The 23949-nt window shown below is 39.6% G+C and overlaps 1 protein-coding gene and 1 long non-coding RNA gene across 3 annotated transcripts in view; one reads left to right on the plus strand and one right to left on the minus strand.

Moving 5' to 3' along the window:
- Positions 1-23949, minus strand: part of LOC109204277 (uncharacterized) — a 38048-nt gene that overhangs the window by 8099 nt on the left and 6000 nt on the right. The window lies entirely within an intron of this gene.
- lta (lymphotoxin alpha (TNF superfamily, member 1)) lies at positions 4484-16291 on the plus strand. Of its 2 annotated transcripts, none has more exons than XM_013274988.3 (5): positions 4484-5401; positions 10207-10330; positions 11913-11994; positions 12083-12136; positions 15055-16291. In XM_013274988.3, exons 2-5 carry the CDS (start codon positions 10208-10210, stop codon positions 15366-15368), a joined length of 573 nt encoding a protein of 190 aa, XP_013130442.1. In that variant the 5' UTR covers positions 4484-5401; position 10207; the 3' UTR covers positions 15369-16291. The 2 variants fall into 2 exon arrangements, with proteins under 2 accessions (XP_013130442.1, XP_005456132.1); XM_005456075.4 differs by having other exon boundaries at positions 4484-8612; positions 15055-16290.

Genomic DNA, 23949 nt, shown 5'->3' on the forward strand with positions numbered 1-23949 from the left:
GAATAGTAAGTTTGCTTAAATGCACACAGTAATTGTCCAGTTTTCCATGGAAAAGTGGTTTGTGTTTTAAGCCAAATGCCAACATCTGACTAAAAGCAATCAGACAAACATGATCAAATATGTTATCTTCCTATTTTATCACAGCTTTCAATATTTCACAACCACATCGTCATCATCAGAATTCTACCATCATTGTATTTGATCTTTTCTCAGGGAAACAAAGGGGAGCGTGATTATGAAATGAGCGTTGTGCTGCTCTTTCTATAAAAACCCAGTCACTTGCAAATGCCTTGGGGAATCCATCACAGGTAGTAACACACAGATTCAGTAAAAGGACTAGATGTTACAATCCCTGACAATGCATTGCTTTAAATGGAGAAATTCTTGGGGGATGGCTGTTATAAGCGAAAGCAGCCCAGAAACTTTACCAGCGGGACACATCGTTGTGTGGCTCAACTTTCGTTCTTTTACCCAAGCTAATCTGCCATTCTTCCTTGGTTAGGTTTAGGGATTAGAGATCTGATCTAAATTATCATATTAAATTTGGGACACATCGTCAGTAGTGCACCTTGGATTTATCGGGTGTTTCGGCCATTATCACTAGACATCCTCATCCAAGGAGGCCCTGCCAGGGTTGATCAGGCCCCGGAGTGTGTCACTGACCGGATCGGGCTGTACGCTCTAACTTCCCACTGCCTCCCAGAAAAGGGAAGAAGAGCAAAGGGGAGAAGAGTGGAACATTTTTCTTTCCTATTCTTTCATTCCTCCTTTTAGTTTCACTAGTAGACAGTGCTGATGAACAAAGTGAAAATTCTCTCTAACTTTATAACAATGGTTTCCAGTAAACTACTAAACTAACTGAAGTTAGCTGATGTCGACTGTGGACTGTGTGTTTATGTAGAATGGGTCCAGCCCAAGGTGTGGTTTCTATAGTGTGTATTTGGCCTTGCTTTTTTTTGGGGTTTTTTTGGAGCCACCAAAGGTTGGTTTAAAATTGTTTAAATACACATGAGATGAACATACTGTACATGTTACCTAAACTAAGCCAAAATAAAGAAGCATTGAGTGAGAGACTGAGCACACCTCATCAGTATATGAGATGTAGTAGAGCATAAGAAGTCCCTCACATTGTTCAGTTCAATTCAATTTTATTTATACATCTCAAAATCACAACAACAGTCGCCTCAAGGTGCTTTGTATTGGAAGATAGATCTTACAATAATACATGCTGAGAAAAACCCAACAATCATATGAGCCCCTATGAGCAAGCACTTTGATCACAGTGGGAAGGAAAAACTCCCTTTTAACAGGAAGAAACCTCCGGCACAGGGAGGGGCGGCCATCTGCCACGACCGGTGTCCACATTGTTGTAGAGAAATTTTGACCCACTCTTCTTTACATTACTTCAGCTCATTGAGGTTTGTGGGCATTCACTTATACACAGCATTTGAGTCAGGTTGAAGTCTGGATCTTTATTTTGGATCATTGTGTTTTAGATTTCCGGATTTCTAGGGATCGACACAGTTTCAGCCAAGCTTTGTTTGTCAGACAGATGGTCTTACATTTAGCGGTATAACACTAAGGTCCATGCTTGACTGTAAACTGACTCCATCCTGTGGGCCAAATCATCACCCAGTCATCACAGTACTATATATTTGGTATGAAGTGTTTACTGAGATCCTGTGTTTGGTTTTCTCCAAATGTGGAGCAATGCTTTATGACCAAACATTTTCATTTTGGAAATGTTTGGTTTTTCAGTCCAAATGACATTGTTCTAGAAATCTTGTGGTTTGTTCAGATGCAATTTTACAAGCTTAAAATATACCACTATGTTTTTTTAGACAGAAGAAGCTTTCTCCGGGCAATCAAGCCATACTTGTTCAGTCTTTTTCTAAAGATAATGTCATGAACTTGATCATCTAACAATGTCAGGCCGATAGAGTGGCTCTTGCATATTTTTGCCATTTTACTGAGCATTGCATTGTCTGACCTTAGGGTGAATTTGCTGGAATGTGCCCTCCTGGGAGGATAATTCAAAGAAAACAATCATGGCACCTGCACTGAATGTTTTCTTCTTGTGAATCATCCTTCTTGGTGTCGAAATCTGCCAATCTGGCCATCAAACTGGAAGCATTGTTGTAGTGGCTTGTGACACCAGCTATTAGCCACCTTCAATCAAATCCCTGAGATTCATTCCGGTAGCCTCAGGTGACTTCACTATGAGTCAGACAGACACACAGACATCAAAAAACACGAGACACAAGATTCGCCAGCAGGTTGTTGTGAAATATGATATGCTGATATACGCATGTCATATATGAACAAGTACTTGAGAGTTCTTTTTTCTTAATGTACCTCAGTGTGTAGCATTGAGTAGCATTTCATGGTTTATGGGACCGCAAAAACAGAAGTGTGAAGTCTAAACAGTAACTAAACTGAGTGAAATGTTATAAATGCCAGGGTTGAATTTTGACAGGTTAACCACTGTCCTAGATGAAAGAGTTTGTTTTTTTGTGGCGTAGTGTTGGAACATATTAACTGACCTGTTGGTGGGAAATAATGTGGAGGTATTTTGAAAGAAGGACTCATACCTGTTAGTTTTACCATTTACTATTACAGGCTAGGTGAATAGGAAGCAGTGGTGAAAATGTTTTCTTGTTTTGAGTGGGGACAGCACCCAGTAGCCCACATCCTACCTTTTCTTTTTCATGTTGTATGTGTAGGTGTGTCTGTATGTGTGTGTTTGCTCTCAATTGAAATAAGGTTGGAGAAAGTTTGTGACATTTAGATAATCCAGGAGAACACAGACTGGTTGGTTGGGGATGTCCCATGGAACATGAAACCAAAAACAGTGAAGTAAAATGGAAATAGACCCTCTCGCTCTCATCTCTCACTGCTGTCTTCACAAAAGGCGACTTTCACTACTGTTTTCATGCTGACAATTCTCATCCTCATAAGTGCATTTTCACTTCAAATGCTTCAAATATGATTCTATGAAAACAACATCTTACCCTTACAAAAATTCTTTGTTCAGAACCAGTTAGTGGTTTGATTTTGACTTTTTCTTTAGCAAACCAGAATCTTTCCATAACCAAGTCTGAGAGAGCGCAAACATGACAGTTTGTCAATAGAAGCCACAGTTTGCTGTAAAGCAAATGAAGAATGTTCTCGGTGAGCAAATTTGAAAATACTTCAGAATATTTGCTCATCATGGTAATAGAAACTTATCAAATTCAAACCCTTAGTGGCTGAAACATCAGAGCACACGAACAGAAACTACCGACTCTCATTTATGGCCGCGAGCTGTGGTAAGAGTAATTGATTGATTGATTGATTGATTGATTGATTGATTGATTGATTGATTGATTGATCATACTTTATTCATCCCGAGGGGAAATTGGGTTAAGGCTGCCAGCCGTGCCAGCGCCGTCTTACCCTTCCGACCATACATACATTACACAAACATCACATGGGGAAGACAGGTCAGAGGGGTATAACATGGAAAAGCACCACATGAGGAAAGATAAGGAGAAAAAAATAACTCCCCCCAGACTGAGCTCCAACAGGGAGATCAGTTTGAGAACAGAAAAAAACACCTCTGCACATAGCACATGAAAAAACTCTTAATACACCAAAGAAACACATGACAAGCAACAGGGGTGGGTAAAGGGTGAGAGACAGCCAATGTAGACAGTACATCCGGGCCTGCAGCCTATGCACTGGTCTCCTTGATCCACCGTCAGCATCGGAGGGGAATAAGCGTCGAAGGCGTTTGGAGGGGGGGAATGATATCTGGGGGATGAGTGTACATCTGCATGTGTATATATGTCTGTGTGTGTGTGTGTGTGTGTGTGTGTCCAGAGTTCAGCTGAGACAGTGTCCTTCGCCCTGCCAGGCTAAGTAAACAGTCTTCCAGCTAACCCAGGTGGCCTTGCATAGAATGGGAAGAACAGTCTAAACACAGTCGTTATCAGGGTGTTGTTGTTCAGCTCCAGCCTTGAGACCACAGCTGAAGCCAAAGGGGTATCCGCATGAAGTGATGGTGCTTTTTTACTTTAGTGCGAACAACTCATATAAATTTCAAAGCTGTTGTAACAGTCCGACACTGGTCTCTCAATCTTCCACTGGAGAGCCGTGAGCTTCTCCATGATGTTATCAGACTTACGCTCCGTGATGTTGTCATTCTTGTGCTCAAAGAGCCGATTCTGAGAACTCACGACCGCAGTGAGCTTCTCCAAGATGTGATCCAGTTTGCGCTCAGAGGTCTTGTTCTGAGTATTCACGGCAGCCGTAAGCTTCTCCAAGATCTTATCCGTGCTGAACTTGATGAGCCATTTTTGAGAAACTCACGCCTTGTTCCATCGTTTCAATCCCAGCGAGCAGCCTTGGGGGGGTTTGAACAGCCGGTTCCACTTCCTTAATTCTTTGATAAGCCAGGGCCAAGCCAGCTCCGATCAGCCAGAACCCTGTTATCATGGTTCCGAATAGGTAGATATCTTCAGCACTCAGGCTCACCCGAGCCCAGACTTCTCATTGAGAAAAGGGTGTCAGTTGCATTCAGGGACCAGTTGATCAAATCCATAATTCCTCTTTTAGGCTTTAGAGAACAGGCTGTGAGAGATTGTTCCAGGGAAAAGTAATACAAAAAACACGAGACTAGACAAGGACACAAGAGGCTAAGCAGGGAAGCTAAGGGAGAGGAGGAGGAGGAGAAAAGTGCGACCACCTTCGTCAAGAGCAAGAGAGGAGAAGAAGAAGATCACTGACATAAGCAGTGCAAAGGAAAGTCTTTCCACAAGAGTTTGAGCTCAGCCTTAGAGAGAGTAATATAAAAAGGGGAAATGATAAAACTTCAAAAAGATTCAAAAACTACACACAAAAACCAACCTGTACGAGTAGATTTTTAATAACTTTCAAATCGGGGAACTCACTGAGCAGAGCGGAGTCTCCCTAAAAACTCTGACATACAATAATAATAATAAAGATTTAAAAATACTCTTACATTGGGGAATGTAAGGGAAGCCTCATTTTGCTATGTAGGGCTTGGGTCTTAAAACAACTCAAAAAGGCATGTTATATAACTCTTCCCCACTTAGAGAAAGGTGAGGACTTTTGTCATTAGAGAGGGCTCAGGGAGCTCTGGTTGAGTTAGTTTGAGCATCTGACTAAGATTCTCCTTTGCTGCCTCTTAGGTGTCAAACCATGAGGCGACCTTGGGAAGGACCCAGAGATTAGCAGTTCTGCCTCTCGGCTGGCTTGGTTGGTGCCATTGGTGGTGAGCCGGAGAAGCATAAAATGGAGAGGGAGAAAAATCTGCATCAGACAGGGATGCATTGAAAGGTCCCTCCCTGATCGGATGCAAATCAACATGTATTCCAAAGAAGGACTTCAGCAGCCTGAGGTAGTCAGTCATTTAAGTACCCATCCACTGCAAAGAAACAGTGCAGGAGTGATACTGCAAAGCGGCTCTACCTTTGGGTGGTACTTATTTGATTTCTCTTGGGATAGTTTTACAAAACAGTTTATGCAAAGACTGCTTTGGAAAATATCCACAGGTATCAGTGCAAGAAATAACACCGAACTGCCAGTGACCTGCAAATATGCAACTTTTAAATATCCTAAAATTGAGGCAGCTAAATGTAAAGACAAAATGAGAAACCTTGGATGAATTTTGAAAACATCAAACATCATTGGGTCTCCAAAAAGAAAGTAACTTTGGTTAAGCTGCAGAAGAAGAAGAGGTAATGTTGTGTGAGACACTAGATGAGCTACAATAATAGATTTTTTAAAAAAAAGACAACTTTACAGCCCAATATAATGAGTTGTTGGGCTGGACCAGAACACTATAGTATCATAATCTATAAATTACACATCTTAATGTTCTCCTAGTTTTCTTTTAGTATACAGCAGTACATTTTGGAAAAAAAAAATCATGAATCATCTTCATGTCTCAGTTTTTCCACAGCCTGTGCCAGTCTACAGCGATAAATGAAAGCAAACGTTGTGGCACAGATTCTTGACTAAAGCTAGTGTCATCTCACCGCTTTCTTATGTTTGTTCACAAGTAAACTGCAACAATGAAAAATGATTTTTAAAAAACCAAACATGCTTTCACTTATTTCCTGTTATATGTATACTATTACAAAAGGGAGTTCTTACAATAAAAATGAGCTGTTTTATTTTAAAAAAAACTGACATGTTTCAAGTAATGAAGTCTGTCTGTTTCCTTTTTTTATTTAACCTTTATTTATACAGGTAGTCCCACTGAGACTCATGGTCTCACTTACAAGAGAGACCTGTTTCAGACAAACATATTAAAATTGCAACAACAAAAAACAATAAATTAGCTAAAATTGTGTAATGTTTACACAATCATATCAAAAACAAGAACAATTTCGTGTCATTTGTCTTTTAATGTCAGCACGTGAAATCTTAATGCCCTGGGATAAACAGAGTCCAACAGATGGATCGAATGAGCAGGGGTGTCCATGTAGATGATATCTATCACTATCTATCTATCTATCATCTATCAGTGATACTTAGTTGTCTATCACTGTAATCAAGGAGGGGTAACGTTAGCAACAGGTGGTGTTAGCAACAAGCTTTTTCCTTCCAGTGAAAGAGAAACACAATCAATTTTGGAAAATGAACCACAACTTCAGCCTCTTTAACCTGCTAAAGTTTCTTTAACTGGTAGTCAATATGTGACTAGTAAAGATTATTCTACCCTTAAACTATTTAAATAAGGAACAACATGACCTTGTTTTTTGTGCATTTAAAATTAGTCTGAGCTGACACAGCTGTTACTGTTACTATCAAAGCTAGCTGTAATTGGAGTGAGCACAACAATAAATGATTCTATCATAAAGAGTAAAAACTGAATGGATGGATTTAGATTTTGTCCCAAGTCATTAGCATAAATAGCGGCACTCCATTAGTGACATTTAAAAAACTAGAAAAGAGACCACAGAACTGCACACACTGCTAACAGTCAGAAAAGTTTCAAAATCCACCCAAGTCCTTGGTCTAAATGGCCAAGCAGTTGGGTGGCAGCCAAAAACACAGACTTCAGACTCACCTAAACACATGTGGCTCTTCATGTTGTCAATGAGAGATGATATCTTTAGTATGGCTACAGAAATAAATGGAAAAAAATGGCTTAAAAGGCGGCTGAAGGAGTTTAAAATGGTTGTTTGAAATGGAAAATGAGCTGCCCAGGCCAAGTATGTGATAAACAAGGATTCTTTTGAACTCATACAAAGAAGTAACAGTAAGAACGAAAACACGAAGCTGGAAATTCAACTGTGTTTCACTGATATAGCAACACTGATCTCAAGTGGATTTATATTGTATACTTGTATAACAAAGAAAAGACCAGACAATATACTCCTTTTATAATATACCAATAATATAATAATATATCAATATACCCTTTAATTGGACAAGCTCTCCAGCAGAAGTTCTTGGACAAGCATTTGTGTGCCATGACTAGTTAAGGAATATGAGGAAGGAGAAGTGAAAAAAGTGATCATAGAAAAACCACAAACAACAAAGAAAGCAAAAAGTAACCTGGAGCACAGGGAAAACAAAAAACTGTCTCATGAAAATATGCAGTTATGGCATTTCATGCTGGGGGGGTGAAAAGAAGGCAACAGAAGAGAAGTGCTCAGTGCATCATGGGAAGTCCCCCAGCAGTGAGAGGCTGTAGCAGCATAATGAGCAACAGGCTCAGAGTCATGTGATTAGCTGTATCAAAGTGAAAGTTTGAGGCCTGAGCAATCGATTCTTTGTGCAACATACAGGAAAACGTAAAAAAAAAAATGCCTGCAGTTATCTTTGACACATGAGCCACCGAATGGACCCGATGCAGCGATATATTTCCCACGCTTTTATTTACAAGCTGCAATTATAAATACATGAATAACTCTCACTCTCGCCTCCTGAATAGCCTTAGATCTAAATTCAGGGTACATTCAAGCTGGTTAGTTGTGATTAAAATAGATTCTGCAGAGTGACACAACGCGGCGGCAACTCATCAACAGGGAACCTGTATAGCGTGCTGTATTACACATGCACTGTATTTCCTCATCACACATCAGGTCAGTTCAGAAGGAAAAAAAAGCCCCTGTCATTTGTTTGGGTGTTAGAAAAAGGGTGACTTTGACCTATAAACGTGGGAAATCACAAACCACCCACAACACACATGAATGTGTCAGCGAGGGGCCGCACCACTGAAACGACGCTTATCTTTACATCTTTTACGGCATTTTGCACCTTTTTACTCGGCTGTTTTGTAAATATATGTTTCTCTTACTCTAAAATCATTGTGCATTGGAAATGCATGAAACTGCATGTAATTTTAGTTTTTAGGTTTTATTCAGTTTCACACCAGGCTGTATGTGCTGGTTTGTAGCTCTGTGTTGTTCACCGCCCCAACACCTACACCACAGCCTCCTTCCTCCCATCTCTCAAACTACTCTATAAAAAGAAAAAAAAACTCCATCTAATCTTCACTACAAGCTCATGTAACAGGGAAAACCCTGACAACCTGACATGTCTTTGAGAGACAAGCACCACATCAATTTGGACACTGAGAGTGCAACACACACTAGGTGAGTCAAGATTGATTTAGATCCTATTGTAGATATTGTCTTAAATTCCTGTGATTTCTTTGTGAATATTTGCCTTTTGAATGTTTTCATTCAGAGGTCTGTGGTTGAGGTCAGTGCTGCCGCTGTGATGCTTATATGACACAATATAGAAGGTTTTTACAGAAAAGGGAAAGCGTGTTCGGGGATGAGATTTTTAAGCTTTCACACATTACTGCGTAGAGTGTAGTAATGTAAAGATTCCAATAATATGTCCCTTTGTATATTTTTCGGATTTTGTACTGATTTAATGATACTCATATTGGCTTTTTGACTAATTGCCCTCAGAAAATGAATTGCCATTCATATAGATTTTAGAATTCAGATTAAAGAGACAAAATCGTGAGCGAATTGCAGACTGAGTGGTTGAACCAGTATTTTTACTGTCTAACCCAGTCATAAGTCCAACTATGTGAAGCCTGCTGTGCATCCTCACTGGAATGTAAATTAAACCATAGCAATGTGCTTTGGACTTCATTTGTCACACAGTTCAGGGTCAGTGGCGTTTTTTGCAATCATTGAGTGGTTTCAGTCTATGTCATTACAAATAAACAAGCAGACCACAAAATGTTGAACCATAGAAACCCTGTGTACAGGACAAAAAAACTCCCACTGAGGTAAAATCCCAGACAAGCAGCAGCATGGTTAGGTTAACCATAACACGGTAAGTGCAAAGCAGCCATTCTAGGAGCCATGTAAATGATTTCTGTGGGGTCTGGTTTAACTGTGTGTGCTTGTGGTCACAGGATTATTGAGGACAGTTCTTCTTTGAGTCATGTTAACATGGCACATTGACTTCATCAGGGCAAGAATTCAGTGACTTCTCTTAGAAAGTTGTCATTTCATAAGACAGCGAAAGTGAGAACTTACTTGCAACTCATCTCACTGTCTGACTTTGCACTCTGCCCTAATGGAAGAGGTGGAGGTGTACAAGTCACAAAAGCACAATAGGTGAAGCACGCTGGAGAAAAAATGTGCTCTTTCTGCAGAAATATACTGCGATAGTTGCTCAAGTGACCCCCCACCACCACCACCCACCCACCCCTAAAGGGTCTCAATTTAAAATCAAAGAGGTCATGACATCACAAATAAGAGGATATATTCTTGAATACTAGGTAATAAAACTTTCTTGGAGCTTTAACAATGGTATATTTGTTCTCAGTGTCTACTAGAGTGGCTTTGCATGATTCACTGTTCAAAATAATCCTTCTTATATATTAACATTTAAAAGATGCCAATATGATATCAAGAAAACTTTGTAATTAAAGTAAAAAGGTCATTTTTGAGCTAAATGTTGATTTAACTAGGAAATGGAAGTCTGGAATTTCTTTTATTTGAGGGTCCTGGGCCAAAGTGGAGCTCTGCATGCTCCTCCACCTTTAAGGCCTCAATGACAGAGCCAAGAGATGAAGAAAGAAACTTGTGAAACAGAATATTTAGAGCAGTTGAAATCTTGAGCAACTGGTGTTAACTTATGCCAGAAGATATAGTAATTAAAGTCATTCTCTCACATGAAAGGCCGATTTGTTAAATAGTTTTGTGCGTACTTGTCTGACAGAATGGAGGAGAAGCCAAGGTCGTCTTACAGGCACCAGCTGCTGCAGGCTTGGTGCAGTCTCCTCACCGTGGCCATGGTGATTATGGCTGTACATCTCGCTACAATGAATCAGAAGCCAGCGGAGGTCAGTATGCCTGCCACAAACAGAGATTTCACTGAGATTTATGTTGACTGCTAGCAGGGCTATATCTTATTTTGCATATCTTAGTTTGCATGAAGAATGTGCTTGTAAAAGCACATGCTTGTGCTGCTTGTAATTTGTGTAAATACCATATTTACAACAGTAAAGTAAATAAAATGAGCCCCACATTAATTTCTACACTTATCAGTTTATTCATAGACATTAATCAGCTCCAGATACCCAGTTTGTGCCTCTAGATGGCAGCAACACCATGAGCTACAGCACCTTCCTCTTGCTTGCTCAACAAAAGGAAGAACACTAATGCCTTAAGCTCTTGGGTTCTTTTAATTTGTTTTGGTTTTTTTTCTTCTAAAAAACATCCCCAGAATTAGAAAATAAGGCCAACAACATCTGACTCATAATTACAGGGCCTTTAGTCACTCTTTGTTTCTAGGTGGAAGTGAAAACGTTCATCTTTGATGATTTTGTCAGATAACACTCTCATGGGAACACAGAAACTCATTGTGTTTCAAAAGTCTCTCCAGTGTCTGTTAAACATGGCAACTATAAAAATGGTGCCTTTATAGAAGTGGAGCTGTTGCAGACTGAAACTGAGAATTTCTCTATGTGCATCCATCCATCCATCCATCCATCCATCCATCCATTCTCTTACACTTATCCTTATCAGGGTTGGGGCAGAAATGTTTCATCACTCATCCAAGTGACTTCTTCAGTCTCAGCTGACTGCAGGTTTCCCCAAACTTTAAACAGTACATTTTCATAATAACCAGTACTAGCATTAAAATGCAGGTTGCCATGGCCACCTATCCATGGCCATGAGAACAACATACAGAGTATTGGGGAATGACTGCAATCACAGCATTAGAAGACGGTGAAAGATGTACCCTTCCTCGTGGGTACATCTTTCAACATTTATAATACTTTGATTGTAGTCATTCCCCAATTCTGTGAACTCTGTGAATTTTTTCTGGGATTTCCTTAAGTGGACTATTCATCGTGCATGAAGAAAAACAATTCCTATGACTTCATGTTCAAAACCTTGGTGCGAGATATTGACTGAAGATGCATCAGGCTGTAATTTCCTTTTATTCCAGTTTGTACCGCAAGAGCACATCCTTATTTACAATAGTGGAAAAGGTAAAGGCTAAAGGGAAATGTGAGTACTTGAAAAACATTAAAAGACAAACAGCCAGGGACAGTACAAAAGATGGATATGGCTGCAGTGACGTCATCTATTAGATTCAGAAGTCTTGAGTTTTGAAACCTGATGAGTTTTTTCACCATATTGGTTACAAATAAGTCAGATATGACCAGGAAGGCTGGGTCTCACTGTGAAGCCGCTTGTTCAGTGCCTAACAGCGGATGACTGACACATTGTTAGCCAACAAGCATACCAAAATGAGCGACTGAGCTCACAAACTGAGGAGTAACTTATGAGGTCAGATCACAGATTTCTATAGAACTTGAAGTCTTTTTGCAACCACAACTATCGCCATATGGTGGCCTTCTTAAAGAAAGGAGGTTTACGGCACACATGTTGAGCATGTTCTGATTTTTGCTCAAGGTTGGAGTCCCTACACCAGAGACCATCAACTCAACTCATTCAGGTCCCATACAAAGGCAGATTCAGGAACCTTTAAAGTCAGGTAAATATCATTTGTCACATTTATCATGGATAATCACATAATCGTAAGAGTGAAAATGTTATAACCCTTTAAATTATGTTGCTTTCAGGAAGCTCTCACTCATTCATCCAGCTGCACCAGCGTAATGGACGTCTGTCTGTAGGTGAGCTCACATCTTTTCATGTGGGAAGTTGGCATGCTCTGATAATCATGAGTTTCATGAGAAAACCGTATCCCTCGTTCTTACTGTCTTTTTACACCAACTTTTAACGATCACACAGACAAAACTTAACTCTGCTACACATCCAAAGAGACGACTCTCACTTGTTACTGATCTCGTATCACGATGATGCCTGCCATGCATAAAAACTACTGTTAAACCGGACGCCTACAGATGCTAAATGCAACAAGCTCAGACATGTCAGTAGCAGCTGAAAGTCATTCTGAAAAACGTGGGCAGCCTTCAAGTGAGGCGCACGAGGACACGGCGGGTTGAGGGGGAGGAGTGTGAACAAACAAGTAAATAACAAAATAATACCTAATTTGAATATTTTAACCAATCTGTGAAAGATAACAGGCCTAAAAGAAAAAAAGGTACAACTTTCTACAAATTCTATATGAAGGCACATGTTCTCAAATACTTAGAACTTAGACAAGAAACTGATATGCTGCTGTGTTTCTCTTTGTTTTATCTCTAATCTAAAGTGGATGGGTGATAAAAGCTGATGTCATGTTTCAGTTAACCAGTCTGACAGTCACAGCCTTAAATGGGTTTATTATTATTTCCTTTTTTAATACACCGCAGGTACAAGTTTATTTCCCCTCCATAGTGTCTTCGTTTGTTACCACGTTAACAGTTTAATATGAATCCCTTTACAGCAAGTACAGGCCATATCTGTTATTAAAACCACTTACTCAGGAATACACCAGCTCTGGTGTGGGTGAGGAGGAAAGAAGCCAAACACAGGAACGGCATTGGGAATCTGGTCATTTTCGGATCCTGCTGTGAAGTTGTGCAAAGCTTGGAACAGAGATGCGACTTTAAAGACGCCTTGTTTTCTCAACGCCATCTCTTTGTCAGTTGCATCAACATTATTTTGTGAGCTGTGAGCGGTTTTCTTCTTCTCTTTCAACATAGCATTAATATGCAGTGTGACCATCTACAAAATGCTAGGTTGGACTGATTATTTCATTTATCTATTTGACATTTGAGATGTCATCAGTGCAGGTATATTGTGACACATTTAGTTGTAAGGTTAATGTGCTCTTGAGTTCATAGTTTTGACAACAGGCAGAAGTGAAGATGTTACTTTGTGCTGGAGTTTTTTTTTCAGATCCCACTGTGGTCTGGTGACGGCACAAAGAGACATATTATATTTGATTTTCTGTCCCACAGTTCCCATTATAATTCACTTTGCTCTTATAGCTGTGGAGAAGTTACTGGCTACATTTGGAGAAGGTATTTTTTTAATGCCAACGGTGGAACAGATTAAAACTAAAAGGTTTATTTTGTAGTATTGAAGAGATAAAAGTTATCATACTTATCCTGCTGACCAATAACTATTACATCTACATTTTAAAAGTTCACCACATCCACAAAGAAATCCTCTGCACGGGTTAAACCGTTGAGAAACACAGAGCCATGCAGCCTCATTATGTTTCCAGTCTCATGTACTGTTTTCCTCCCACTATGCAGCAGTTTTCCTGTGTGAAGTGGGTTTCTAAAACCACAAGAAACCTGAAGCAGCGCTGTAATGTGGGCTGCACCGACTTAATGTATAATTACAGCCCACAGCAGCAGATTTCACAAGTTCGTCAGGGGACATGCTGCAGGAAAATTAGACACTAACTGGAAGATCAACTTTGTTTACCTGGTGTATTTATTCAGCTGTGATTATGGGACCCACTGATCTAAAGCAGAGAGGAAGAAGTATTTCCTTTCAGGAAATTCAAGAAAAAAAGACACTTTTTGATATTTATTTAAAAAAAACAAGTCAGTAGGAGAGTTTCCTCCATTTCCTCTTTCATGTGGTTTTCTTCACTTCACTTGACAGATTAATAAAGCATGTGTTGCACACGCACCAGCATTCAGCTTGTCAATATCGAGCGCTAAAATATTCATTTATTAATGGTTTTGTTGAGTTATTATTATTCCTACACCTGATTCATTTCTGTACGCTCAAAGAAAATGTGTTTAAAGTGGAAAAACCAGCATTCATTTACTGTAATAACGCTTATACTGATTTACTGTCAGATGTCATTCTGTATTTCACATTTAAAAATTCTGTAAATTAGATTTAAAAACTCTTAATGAAACATGAATATATCAAAATACACAGACTACAGATTCAAAAGTGTTTTTACGCATTGCAAACTTGTTGAAGGGATTTCAAAAACAAAGGTTAACCCAGCTCGCCACCGTCTTCTGTTCTGTTTCCCTCTGTGGAAAACCGGTCAAGCACAGAAGATTAGATGTTAATCTGAGATATTTCACTGCAGTCCACAAGCTATAATTAACCTTCAAAGCTTCAAAGAAAACTTCCCCACATACAGTGAGAAACTACTCCACTGTGAGGCCTGAGTCAACAGCTTTGAGGTTTTGAAATTCGATGAGTCTCTGTGTTCTCATCACCGGATCCGAGTGACATTTGGAAGAAACTCCAGCAAAAGTTGACATTTTCCTGTCTGCCTAATCAAAGATGTAAATTAGAGAGTAATTAACAATGATGCAGTATTTATCGATGCTGCTGAACCTGTTCTCAGCTGCAGTTCTACCATCAAAAATATCAGATATGAAGCGCAGTGGTACATCCACTGAACTGGACATCACGTGCAAAAGTTTCTGAACTGTACTTACTTTTATGGTGCCCCTTATCCTCTCCCCCACATACTGAGAAGTATAATGATGTATACGTTAACTCACTTGATCCACCCTTCCCCTGCGGCCTCAAATCACACCTGACGTGAACATTTAGGTAGATTACACAAAACAACAAGAAGAAAAAAGTTTACAAATTTATTTTTAAAAATGAATTTAAAGTAACTGAGTGATTAAAGAAAAGTTCTCCATATTTCCTACAGATCTTGGGGGGAAAGAGTCCCTTACCCTGGGTGGAAAGTCCATCACCGTCCAGAAAAACGGGAGCTACTTCTTTTACGCCCAGGTGACCTTCAGGGAAGAATTAAGGCAGGAGAGACGTGTGCTTGTGGAAAGAACTGGCTTTCATGATAACAAAACTAAGAAACTGGCTGAGGGCATCTACCCGGCCTCAACAGAGAACTCAGTGTGGTTGGCCAAGATTGTCAAACTTAGACCGTGGGACAGGGTCAGCATAAATATAACAGGTGAAATTCTAAATGACCATACCTACTGGGGTGTCATCGAGCTTCAATAGAACTGGTGGTCTGGTTGGACTGGTATGTTAGTTGTGGCCCTAAATAAATCTGTTAAAATAAAAGCAAACTGGATTTTTGAGCCAGATATTTAAAGTGGAAATATTCTGCTCATTTCCAGATGTATATTTTTAACCTTGGACTCACGATTTTAAATAATGTTTTTTTTTTTAATTTTGTAAATTATTTGTTTTAGCCATTCACTTCTGTTCAATAATAAGTAGTTTGTGAGCGCCCTCTGCTGCACCACCATCTGAACTGCAGACAGTTTTTGTACAGCGATAGGAAGTGAAATTTCTCTCCTAGATTCCTTCTGTCACTCCTGATATGGTCATATTAGGAATTACTGCCTTATATGACGTCATACATATAATTTAATATACGGAATACTTGTACATATGCTGACCTCATTTTTTAAAACATTTTTTAAACACTGGTACTGTTTAACATGTTTAAGTAATATAAATATATATAAAAGGAAAAGGAATGGGTCCCCTTTAACTCTCACAATATTTAAAAAAATACTGCAGGAATTTGATCATGGTCTACAATTATTAAAGACTCTGTGGCTAACATGGAACACTACAATAAAGAAAAAAAAACTCCATATGCAGGTTTTAATATAGACTTTACTAACTGACACCTCGTACTCTTAATAGGCCACATCTTCATAGTAAATAAAGGTCAAACAATCGTATACTGCATCAGTCCAACCTGAACAGTTTTAAACATGCCAGCTGGTTCTGAGTTGTTTTTGAATTTTTAGGCCGACATGAATGTAAACTGTGAAAGTCATTGGAATAATTATGTTCCTTTTCACTGTTATCTGCTTCTGTAATTTATGTAATTGAGTATTCTATTTTGGTTGTTGAATTCTGCATATAGACGTTTAATAAAGAGTATTGTAAACCATCCTAATGTACTTTTTATTTGCACGTTGAGCCGCTGACTGGCCACACGGTGGTGCCACTTCCCACCAAATCAAAGGCAGCATGAAGCTTTCCCACACCACAGCATACGCCTCGTCTGTTCGGATGATCGTACACATCCTGATATGACATTTCAATCAATGAAAAATGCTTAACACAGACCACAAATACATTCGGAGAAACCTCAGAAGTGACATTAAACGCCCCCTGAAAACATAAAACACGGTGTTATTCATCTTTCGGGCCTGACATTAGTACTACTCACAGGTATTAAACCGCTGTGATATTTACTTCTGTATGTGCTGAGCAACAGGTGCAACACAGGAAGCCACATATTTGGTGCAACCATTACACTGCTTCCCCTTTACAACACCCTCAGACACCTTTGAGTTCACAGCACCCTTTGACCAGCTTCCCCTGAGGCAGTTTAGCTCATCTCATGCATTAAGCATTAATATCACTTTTAGAATTAGAATGTAAAAATCATGAAGCTAGTCATACAGCAAATCACGTGAATGTGTAAGTTTCACTCTTAATGCACTGGGACTGAAACTCAATAGAGCTCAGAGGCAAGAGTACATTAAAGGTCCATTTTACACCCTCCGGGTCATCCACACACATGTACCCACTGCATTGTTAATAATCGTGACTTCTGAGGGCCAAAGAAGTATATAAGTAGATATTTGTTAAATTTCTCCTAAATCCTAAAGGTACAATATCATGACATAAAAAGTAATTAGATAACATGTTAATTTAATTCTGAGATTTCAAGGTTTTACTGTTTATTTCAGTTAAATGTTGAATGAAAATCATCAAATACATATCATTAAATACACAGCAGTTGGGGCTGTTGGCTCAAAGCAAAAAGGCCCAGGGATCCTCTGTTTGTTTGTTTTAAGAAAGTCTGGTTTTGTACATTGTGGAATAATAGCACAACCGAGTTGTTATACATCATTTTGTGAGAGTGCACATAAATTTAAGCTCATTAAGTAATGGAAGCTCTGTTGACATACATTACTTTCCAGTCATGGTTTCTACTAAGGATTTCTCACTTCTGTTTTCTTTATCTCTGTGGAAAACTGGTCAGGCATAAATATAGGATGTAGTGCTGAAAGTTCTCTGCAGTCCACAAGTTATACACTAATAAACTCCTAAACAATGAAGCTTGAAAGAAACTTTAAACACATAGTAGTCGGTAACTTCTCTGAAACTGTGAGGCCAAAGTCGGCAACCTTGAGCTCCACGGATGAGACACGCTGGAGAATTTTGAAACACAATGAGTCTCTGTGTTCTCATCACCGGATCAGAGTGACATTTGGGAAAAACTCCAGCAAAAGTTGACATTTTAACTTCCGCCCAATCAGAGCTGTAAATTAGAGAGTGAATAGCAGCCTCATAAAAAGCAGGGTGTAAATACTGATGTTATTGAACTGGCTCTAAAATATTCTCCCCTGCAGTTCTACCGGGCCTGATGCAACACAAATAAATGCCACGTCTATTTTAATCGCAGCAGCACCAGACAGACTCGGCTGTGGGAAATCTAGAAAAAATGACATCAGTTTGCTTTTTTAATAACAGGTACCAATGAGGTGGCAACCTCTGAGTATGAAAAACAAAGCCATCACACAAGTGCCAAGAGCTACATTTGCTCTAATGGTCATTGGAGGTGGACTCCAACCCCCACAGACTACACATAAAAGAAGAATGTAGGCAGTGTCATGTCACCAGTCGGTTTTATGACAAATTCCGACCATCACATGTGAATATTGCAGTGGAAATTGAGAGTAATTCAACCAGGAAACATTTTGTCTCCAACTTCATTGGACAACGTTTGTTGTAGAATTCACCAATTATGGTGATTTGTAGCCTTAATTCTCTGTCGATGGCCGACACCTGGTGTGGTCTTCTGCTGCTGTAGCTCATCTGCTTCACAGTTTCATGTGTTGTGTGTTCAGAGATGCTCGTGTCCGTACTTTGGTTTAAGAAGAGGTTATTTTAGTTACTGCTCCCTCCCTGTCAGCTCGAAGCAATTTGGCCATTCTCATCTAACCCAGGCATCAACAAAGCATTTTCTCTCCGAGACCTGCGGCTCACTGGATATTTTCTGTCTTTCAGACCATTCTGTAAACCCTGGAGATGGTTGGTGTGGGAAAATCCCAGTGGATCAGCAGTTTCTGAAACACTCTGACCAGCCTGTCTGACACTAACAACAGTGCCACGGTCAAAACCACTTAAATGTGCTCAGTTTGAACTTCACCAGGTTCACATGCCTGCATGGTTAAATGCAAGGTTCAACCATTCAACAGCAGGGTGAATGGGTGTACCTAATAAAGTGGCTCTGAGGGCATATGCCTGTTGATTAAGACTAATAAAATACCAGAGTTTGGGCGCTGCTATAGCAGGTGATCGATATGCCAAAGGTTACTGCAGGCACCTGGGTTTGAGTCCACTCTGGACCATTTCCTGTGTCTTACCCCAAACTCTCTCTCTGCTTTCCTGTCTTCTCTAAATAATAATTCTCTAAATAACGAATGAATGTACAACATTTCACTGAAGTGTTATCACCTCATCATCCACACATAAAACAGACTTTCCCCAGGCTCTGACTCCGACAGCTGTTAAGAAACACACTCACTATGCCAGTGTTGCAATGACACCTACTCAATAAGTTAATATTCACTTTAAAATGAGAGTATCCACCTTGTTACATCTTTAACACTGACTTCAGTCAACAAAGAAAAAAATTCCCATCATGTTATCAGTGTTAACACCGCCTACCTCTGGGTTTGGACAGAGGCTGTAACATGACATCATGTCTAACAGGTATCTCAGCTGTTATGTCCGCACGCTTTCTTACAACACTGGCTCCTTTGTTCTCGTCAGCCTTTGTTTATGGGGCTTGTCATTTGTATTAGCTGATTAGTCAGGCATCTAATGGCATTTCGTGGCCCACAAAGAAACAGGAGCACTCCTGTCTGAGTGTGCAAAAGGGGAGCACGTAAAGTGTCTAGTTTCAACACAAGAGTGAGATTAGATCTAAGAAAACAAGTCGAGCTCCTAAGAACTCTCATTAAGAATTCAGGAAGCTGCTGATGGGGCACATTTTTCAATTTCTTCTTCTTGTCCCGAGAATTCGCAGCACTTTATGGTAAAGGGCCAGTCAAGTTTGATCTTTTATGAGCTTATAAACAATTCTTCTTATTATAAAGGGCGTCTAAAAATCACCGTGAGAGTTTTTTCTGTTTGACATTTTAGATTTATAGATTTGACACCCACTACGAGTTCAGGTCTCGTCACCTAGTGGTAAAAGCATGTGATGATGCTCAACCACAGAACTGAGATAAAACTATGCTGTGTGTATACGATCCTGCGTGTGCGTGTGTGTTTCTATATTACCTTCCCTTTTGTGTTTGTGATGTTCTGAGTAGCCAAAGTCCACCTGCAAAGTGTTCTGAAGACTTATTGTCTACTCACTAGCCCACAATGACACATGAAAAGTATCCAGACGGATGTGCATGACATCTACACAAGCTTATCTCCACTCATTCTTCCTGTCTGATATTGGCATGCACCATCAGATTGGATGAGAAGCGTCTTCAGGTTTTCTCTCAGATGTTCTGTGAGGTGTTTTTTTTTTTTCAACTCTGGGCTTTGCTCAGGTCACTAATGGAAAACCAGAAACTTTTGCATTTGCTGTTCAATTCAGATCAGCGTAGTGCTGAAAGGTGAACCATCTGGAGAAAGATTTCTTTAAGAACCTCTCTGCATGTGGCCACGTCTATCACTAAATTTACCCCTCACAGCATGAAGATACCACCACTGTTCTCCTCTGTAGGGACTGCATCAGCAGGGTACAGGTTGCTGGGATATAACAGATGCAGAGTTTGAAATTCTGCCCAGAGAGGTCAGTTTTTGCTACATGACATCAGAGAATCCATTAAACACCGAGAGTCCTTTAGATGTTGTTTGGCAAACCAGATAAATACTCCTTTTACTCAGAGCTGCTACCTTTTAGCTGCTCCAAGATGAAAGCATGATTTATAGAGTGCTGCTCAGGTACTCTCACCTCTGTAGGAGAGTTCTTAAAGCCTTAAGATGAATGTTGGGCTCTTGGTCACTTCCCCGAACAAGGCCTTCCTGCTCAGTTACTCAGTTTCACTGCGAAATCCAAATCTAGGAAAAGTCGGGTGGCACCAAATTTCTTCCAGTTCACATTTATTGAGGTCACTGCCCTCCTGGGAGCACTCGGTGCCGTACAAACTACAAAGAGTTCCTTGAACTTCATAGCTCAATATTTGCCCTAACATGCAGTATGAAATACAGGGTCATGCCCAGTTAATTCAATTTGCCGCAGATCGACTTTAATCAAGTTCTCGAGACACATCTGACAAATTAAAAGAAAAAGAAACAGGATGCACCTGCCCACCGTCCGGAGACTCAGCAAAAGCCTGAAATATGAGATGGTTTTAGTGCCAGTAGGAACATTTGCCACAGTGCTTCACACAACTGCAGTCAGCTCAGAAACAGTATGTCCATATCTGTTCTAACAGTGCAGCTCAATACACAAACTCAATCTAACAATACAACTACAATTCATACGTCAGGAGTGGGTGTTCTTTTTTCCTATAAACTTTTTCGATCCACAGTAGAAGTGGGCTGTGAGGCTAACGTTTCTGATAATAGGAAAATATTATACAGATGATATAATGTTAACGTGATTTCGCTTCCTTCATTAAGCTGCATGTACCTGTAAAAAAGTGAAGTGGCTGAGACAGTCAGCCCACAGCGTCTCAACATGACCATTTTAATGTGTTGCCAAAAATGCCAAAAGGAGCACAAATGCCAGTAATCGCAGTCACAGTGATCACAGCTGCCATCACAGTGGTTTGTAGATGTCACCTGCCCCCTAAAGTGGACAGCTTTCCATTGTTACAGTACAACAGGAAGTCTTCGCAATACAGCTAACCAAATATAGCCATCTCATCGAAGAAACTGATGATGCAATAACTGAGCTGTCTGCTTGGACTTTCGGTTGCCTAAAGGGGATTGGTGCGCTCACACAGTGTTGTAGTACCTCAGTACAGCGGTGTTTGGCCTCTAACAGGAAGCTTTCGACCTTTCGTACCTGGGGCCTCATTTGTAGTCTAAGTGGATGATCTAAGCACAATACACACATAAGCGGCTATTTATAAAAGCGCTGTTTGATTTAGAGATGACCGCACAGGCTGAACTTGTCTTGCAGTTCATCAGTTCAAAAGAAAGAAAGAAAGAAAGAAAAAGATCCTGTGGAGTTTTCCTATTATTGTTTCCTTCATTTCAGTGAAACCCGCCATGAGGTCGAGGAGAATTTACACAGGAGAAGACAATACTGTCGTGACTACTCCTACATTATTGATGTTGGTCTGCCGGGTTTAAACTACAGTTTAGAATAAGCTCATCTTGCTTCACCACATGAGTTCTCTCTCTGCTTTATTCTGCGGGCTGATGTAATCACAACACTATTTTGTTGAGAATGCCACAGTTAAATAAGAAAAAAAAACAATAAAGCTGAATTGTTACTCCTGAATACATTTATTAGAATTTTCAACTTGCTTGAAGTCAAATTATTAATGTAATTGAAATTCTTTGTATTAAAACTGGAAATTAAATCCACAAAGAAATTACACACGATCACATCACACTCATTTTACCCTCACTGCTTTGGAATAGATTCTAAGGTCTTGCTGCTGATGCTGAGGCTCTCCATGGCCTCTCTCTGGGTTATGTATCCGACCAAGTTGCATGTAAGTGGGTACGAAGCCTGAGAGCCACAGTCAGAGGCCTGTTTTCTGTTCCAGAGGAGCAGCTAATAACTAAAGCAAAGCTTTTTCTGTCAGAGGCCCAAAGCTACAAAATCAACTGCCTTAGGCTATCAGGTCAGCAGAGTCAGTGACCTCTCATAAATGTGCTTTAACCAGCTGATTGATTTTATTTATCTGACTTTACACAGGGTAGAAACAAAAACAAACAAACAAAAAACAACAAGACCTTGAAGGCCTGAAGCCAGATCTACAATTCTTCTACAACTTTTAATCCAGCTTGAGTTGAGACGTCTTTATTATTTATTTTACCTTAAATTAAAAGAGAACAATGACTTCCCTGTTATTTGTCATAAGAGCCTTTATTAAGAAATCTAAATTCCTGAACAATAGTTCCAGGACTTAAATTTCTCCTGTTCACCCTGCTGCTTGTTTTTTTTCTCTTCAGTATCTGATCCACTTGTTTTCATGTGAAAGAGCTTTGTTTTGAAAAGTGCTCTTTCTTTTTCATGCTTTTGGATCCTCTATGTTGTTATCGGTCATTTTACTCTTGGATTATAGTTCATCCATCAGCCATCATTGAGATGTTGTGTCTTCAAAACAGTCATATTTGTTATTCGGCTCTTGTTACTACAACCAAAGCTTGTTGTCATTATGAACTGCTGTATCATATTTTTAGATCAAGGAGGAAGGAGATGTACACTAATGCATTATAGCCTTGTCATGCCACCACTAATGACAGCATCAGTTGTTTACTATGACTACTTCAAAATACTACAGATAATAAAGCTACGAGCAGTAAGCCGTAGTATTTTAGGCTCAGGAATGATTATTAACCTTTTCCACAGAGTTTAAACACTGACTGTCTAAGGACTATTAAAAATGTCACAGCACACAGTGGTTAGAAGACAGTTTTTTAAGCCATCTGGTCCTGTTGATTTCCTCTTACACATATGACTAATAAACAGCCTGTACCTGCTGTGGTTACACTTTTAGCCTGTACAAGGAAAGAGGTCACAGTGTGCATCTTCAGGCTCCTCCCGAGAGAAGTCCTGTGTTTCAGATCCCCTACACAGTTTATCATTTCTGTATTGCTCATCCACTGGGATAATTTTCTTCCTTTTAAGGTTCATCTTTGTGTTTTTCATACCTTCGCATAAGGTTTCCCACGGTGTTTCACTCTTGTCTTCCTCATAAGATGATGGGGTTTTTTGTGCAGCTAATCTCTATTTCTAAAAGTCAACTTCCTTCTGTTAACAGTATTCATCCTTCTCGGTGATGAGTGACATTATGTGACATATCGTAGGGAAAGTGTAAAAAAGAACCACAGGATGAGAAAGGATATGTATTCACCGGGTGATTAGTCAAGCCATCAGAGTTTGAAAAAAGATGAAATGTCTTACTGTAGACACTATATTTGATACATATATATATTGTGTGTTTTCACCATTGTGATTTTAAATCTATAAAAAGATAAAGTCAAAAGTAAACAGCCTGGATGTTTTCTGAAGTAGACATGTACAGCTGCCTTGGCCAGTGTAAAGCTATTTCCAGTTTTTGGGAGGGTTTTGTCCTCCCTCTTAGGCTCCGTGTTGCATTAATGTTATTCTTAATCTGAAATCTACAAGGTGAAAAAGCAAAAGACAAAGAAAATTTTCTGGTTTTGTCCCAGAAGTTCCCCATTCTGCTGAATTTGCTAATGTTCTGTTTTGTTAAACCTAAGCTTTTTACTACATTCACACAAGAAATTAAATCTTCAGCTCACCCTTAAAGAGGACCTTTAAAAAAAAAATACAAAATTTAATATTGTTTTAATGACAGGTGCTTATATAAGATAAGTTTTAAAATAATTAGGT

Source organism: Oreochromis niloticus, linkage group LG11, assembly GCF_001858045.2.
Source record: "Oreochromis niloticus isolate F11D_XX linkage group LG11, O_niloticus_UMD_NMBU, whole genome shotgun sequence".
Classification (NCBI taxonomy): Eukaryota; Metazoa; Chordata; class Actinopteri; order Cichliformes; family Cichlidae; genus Oreochromis; species Oreochromis niloticus.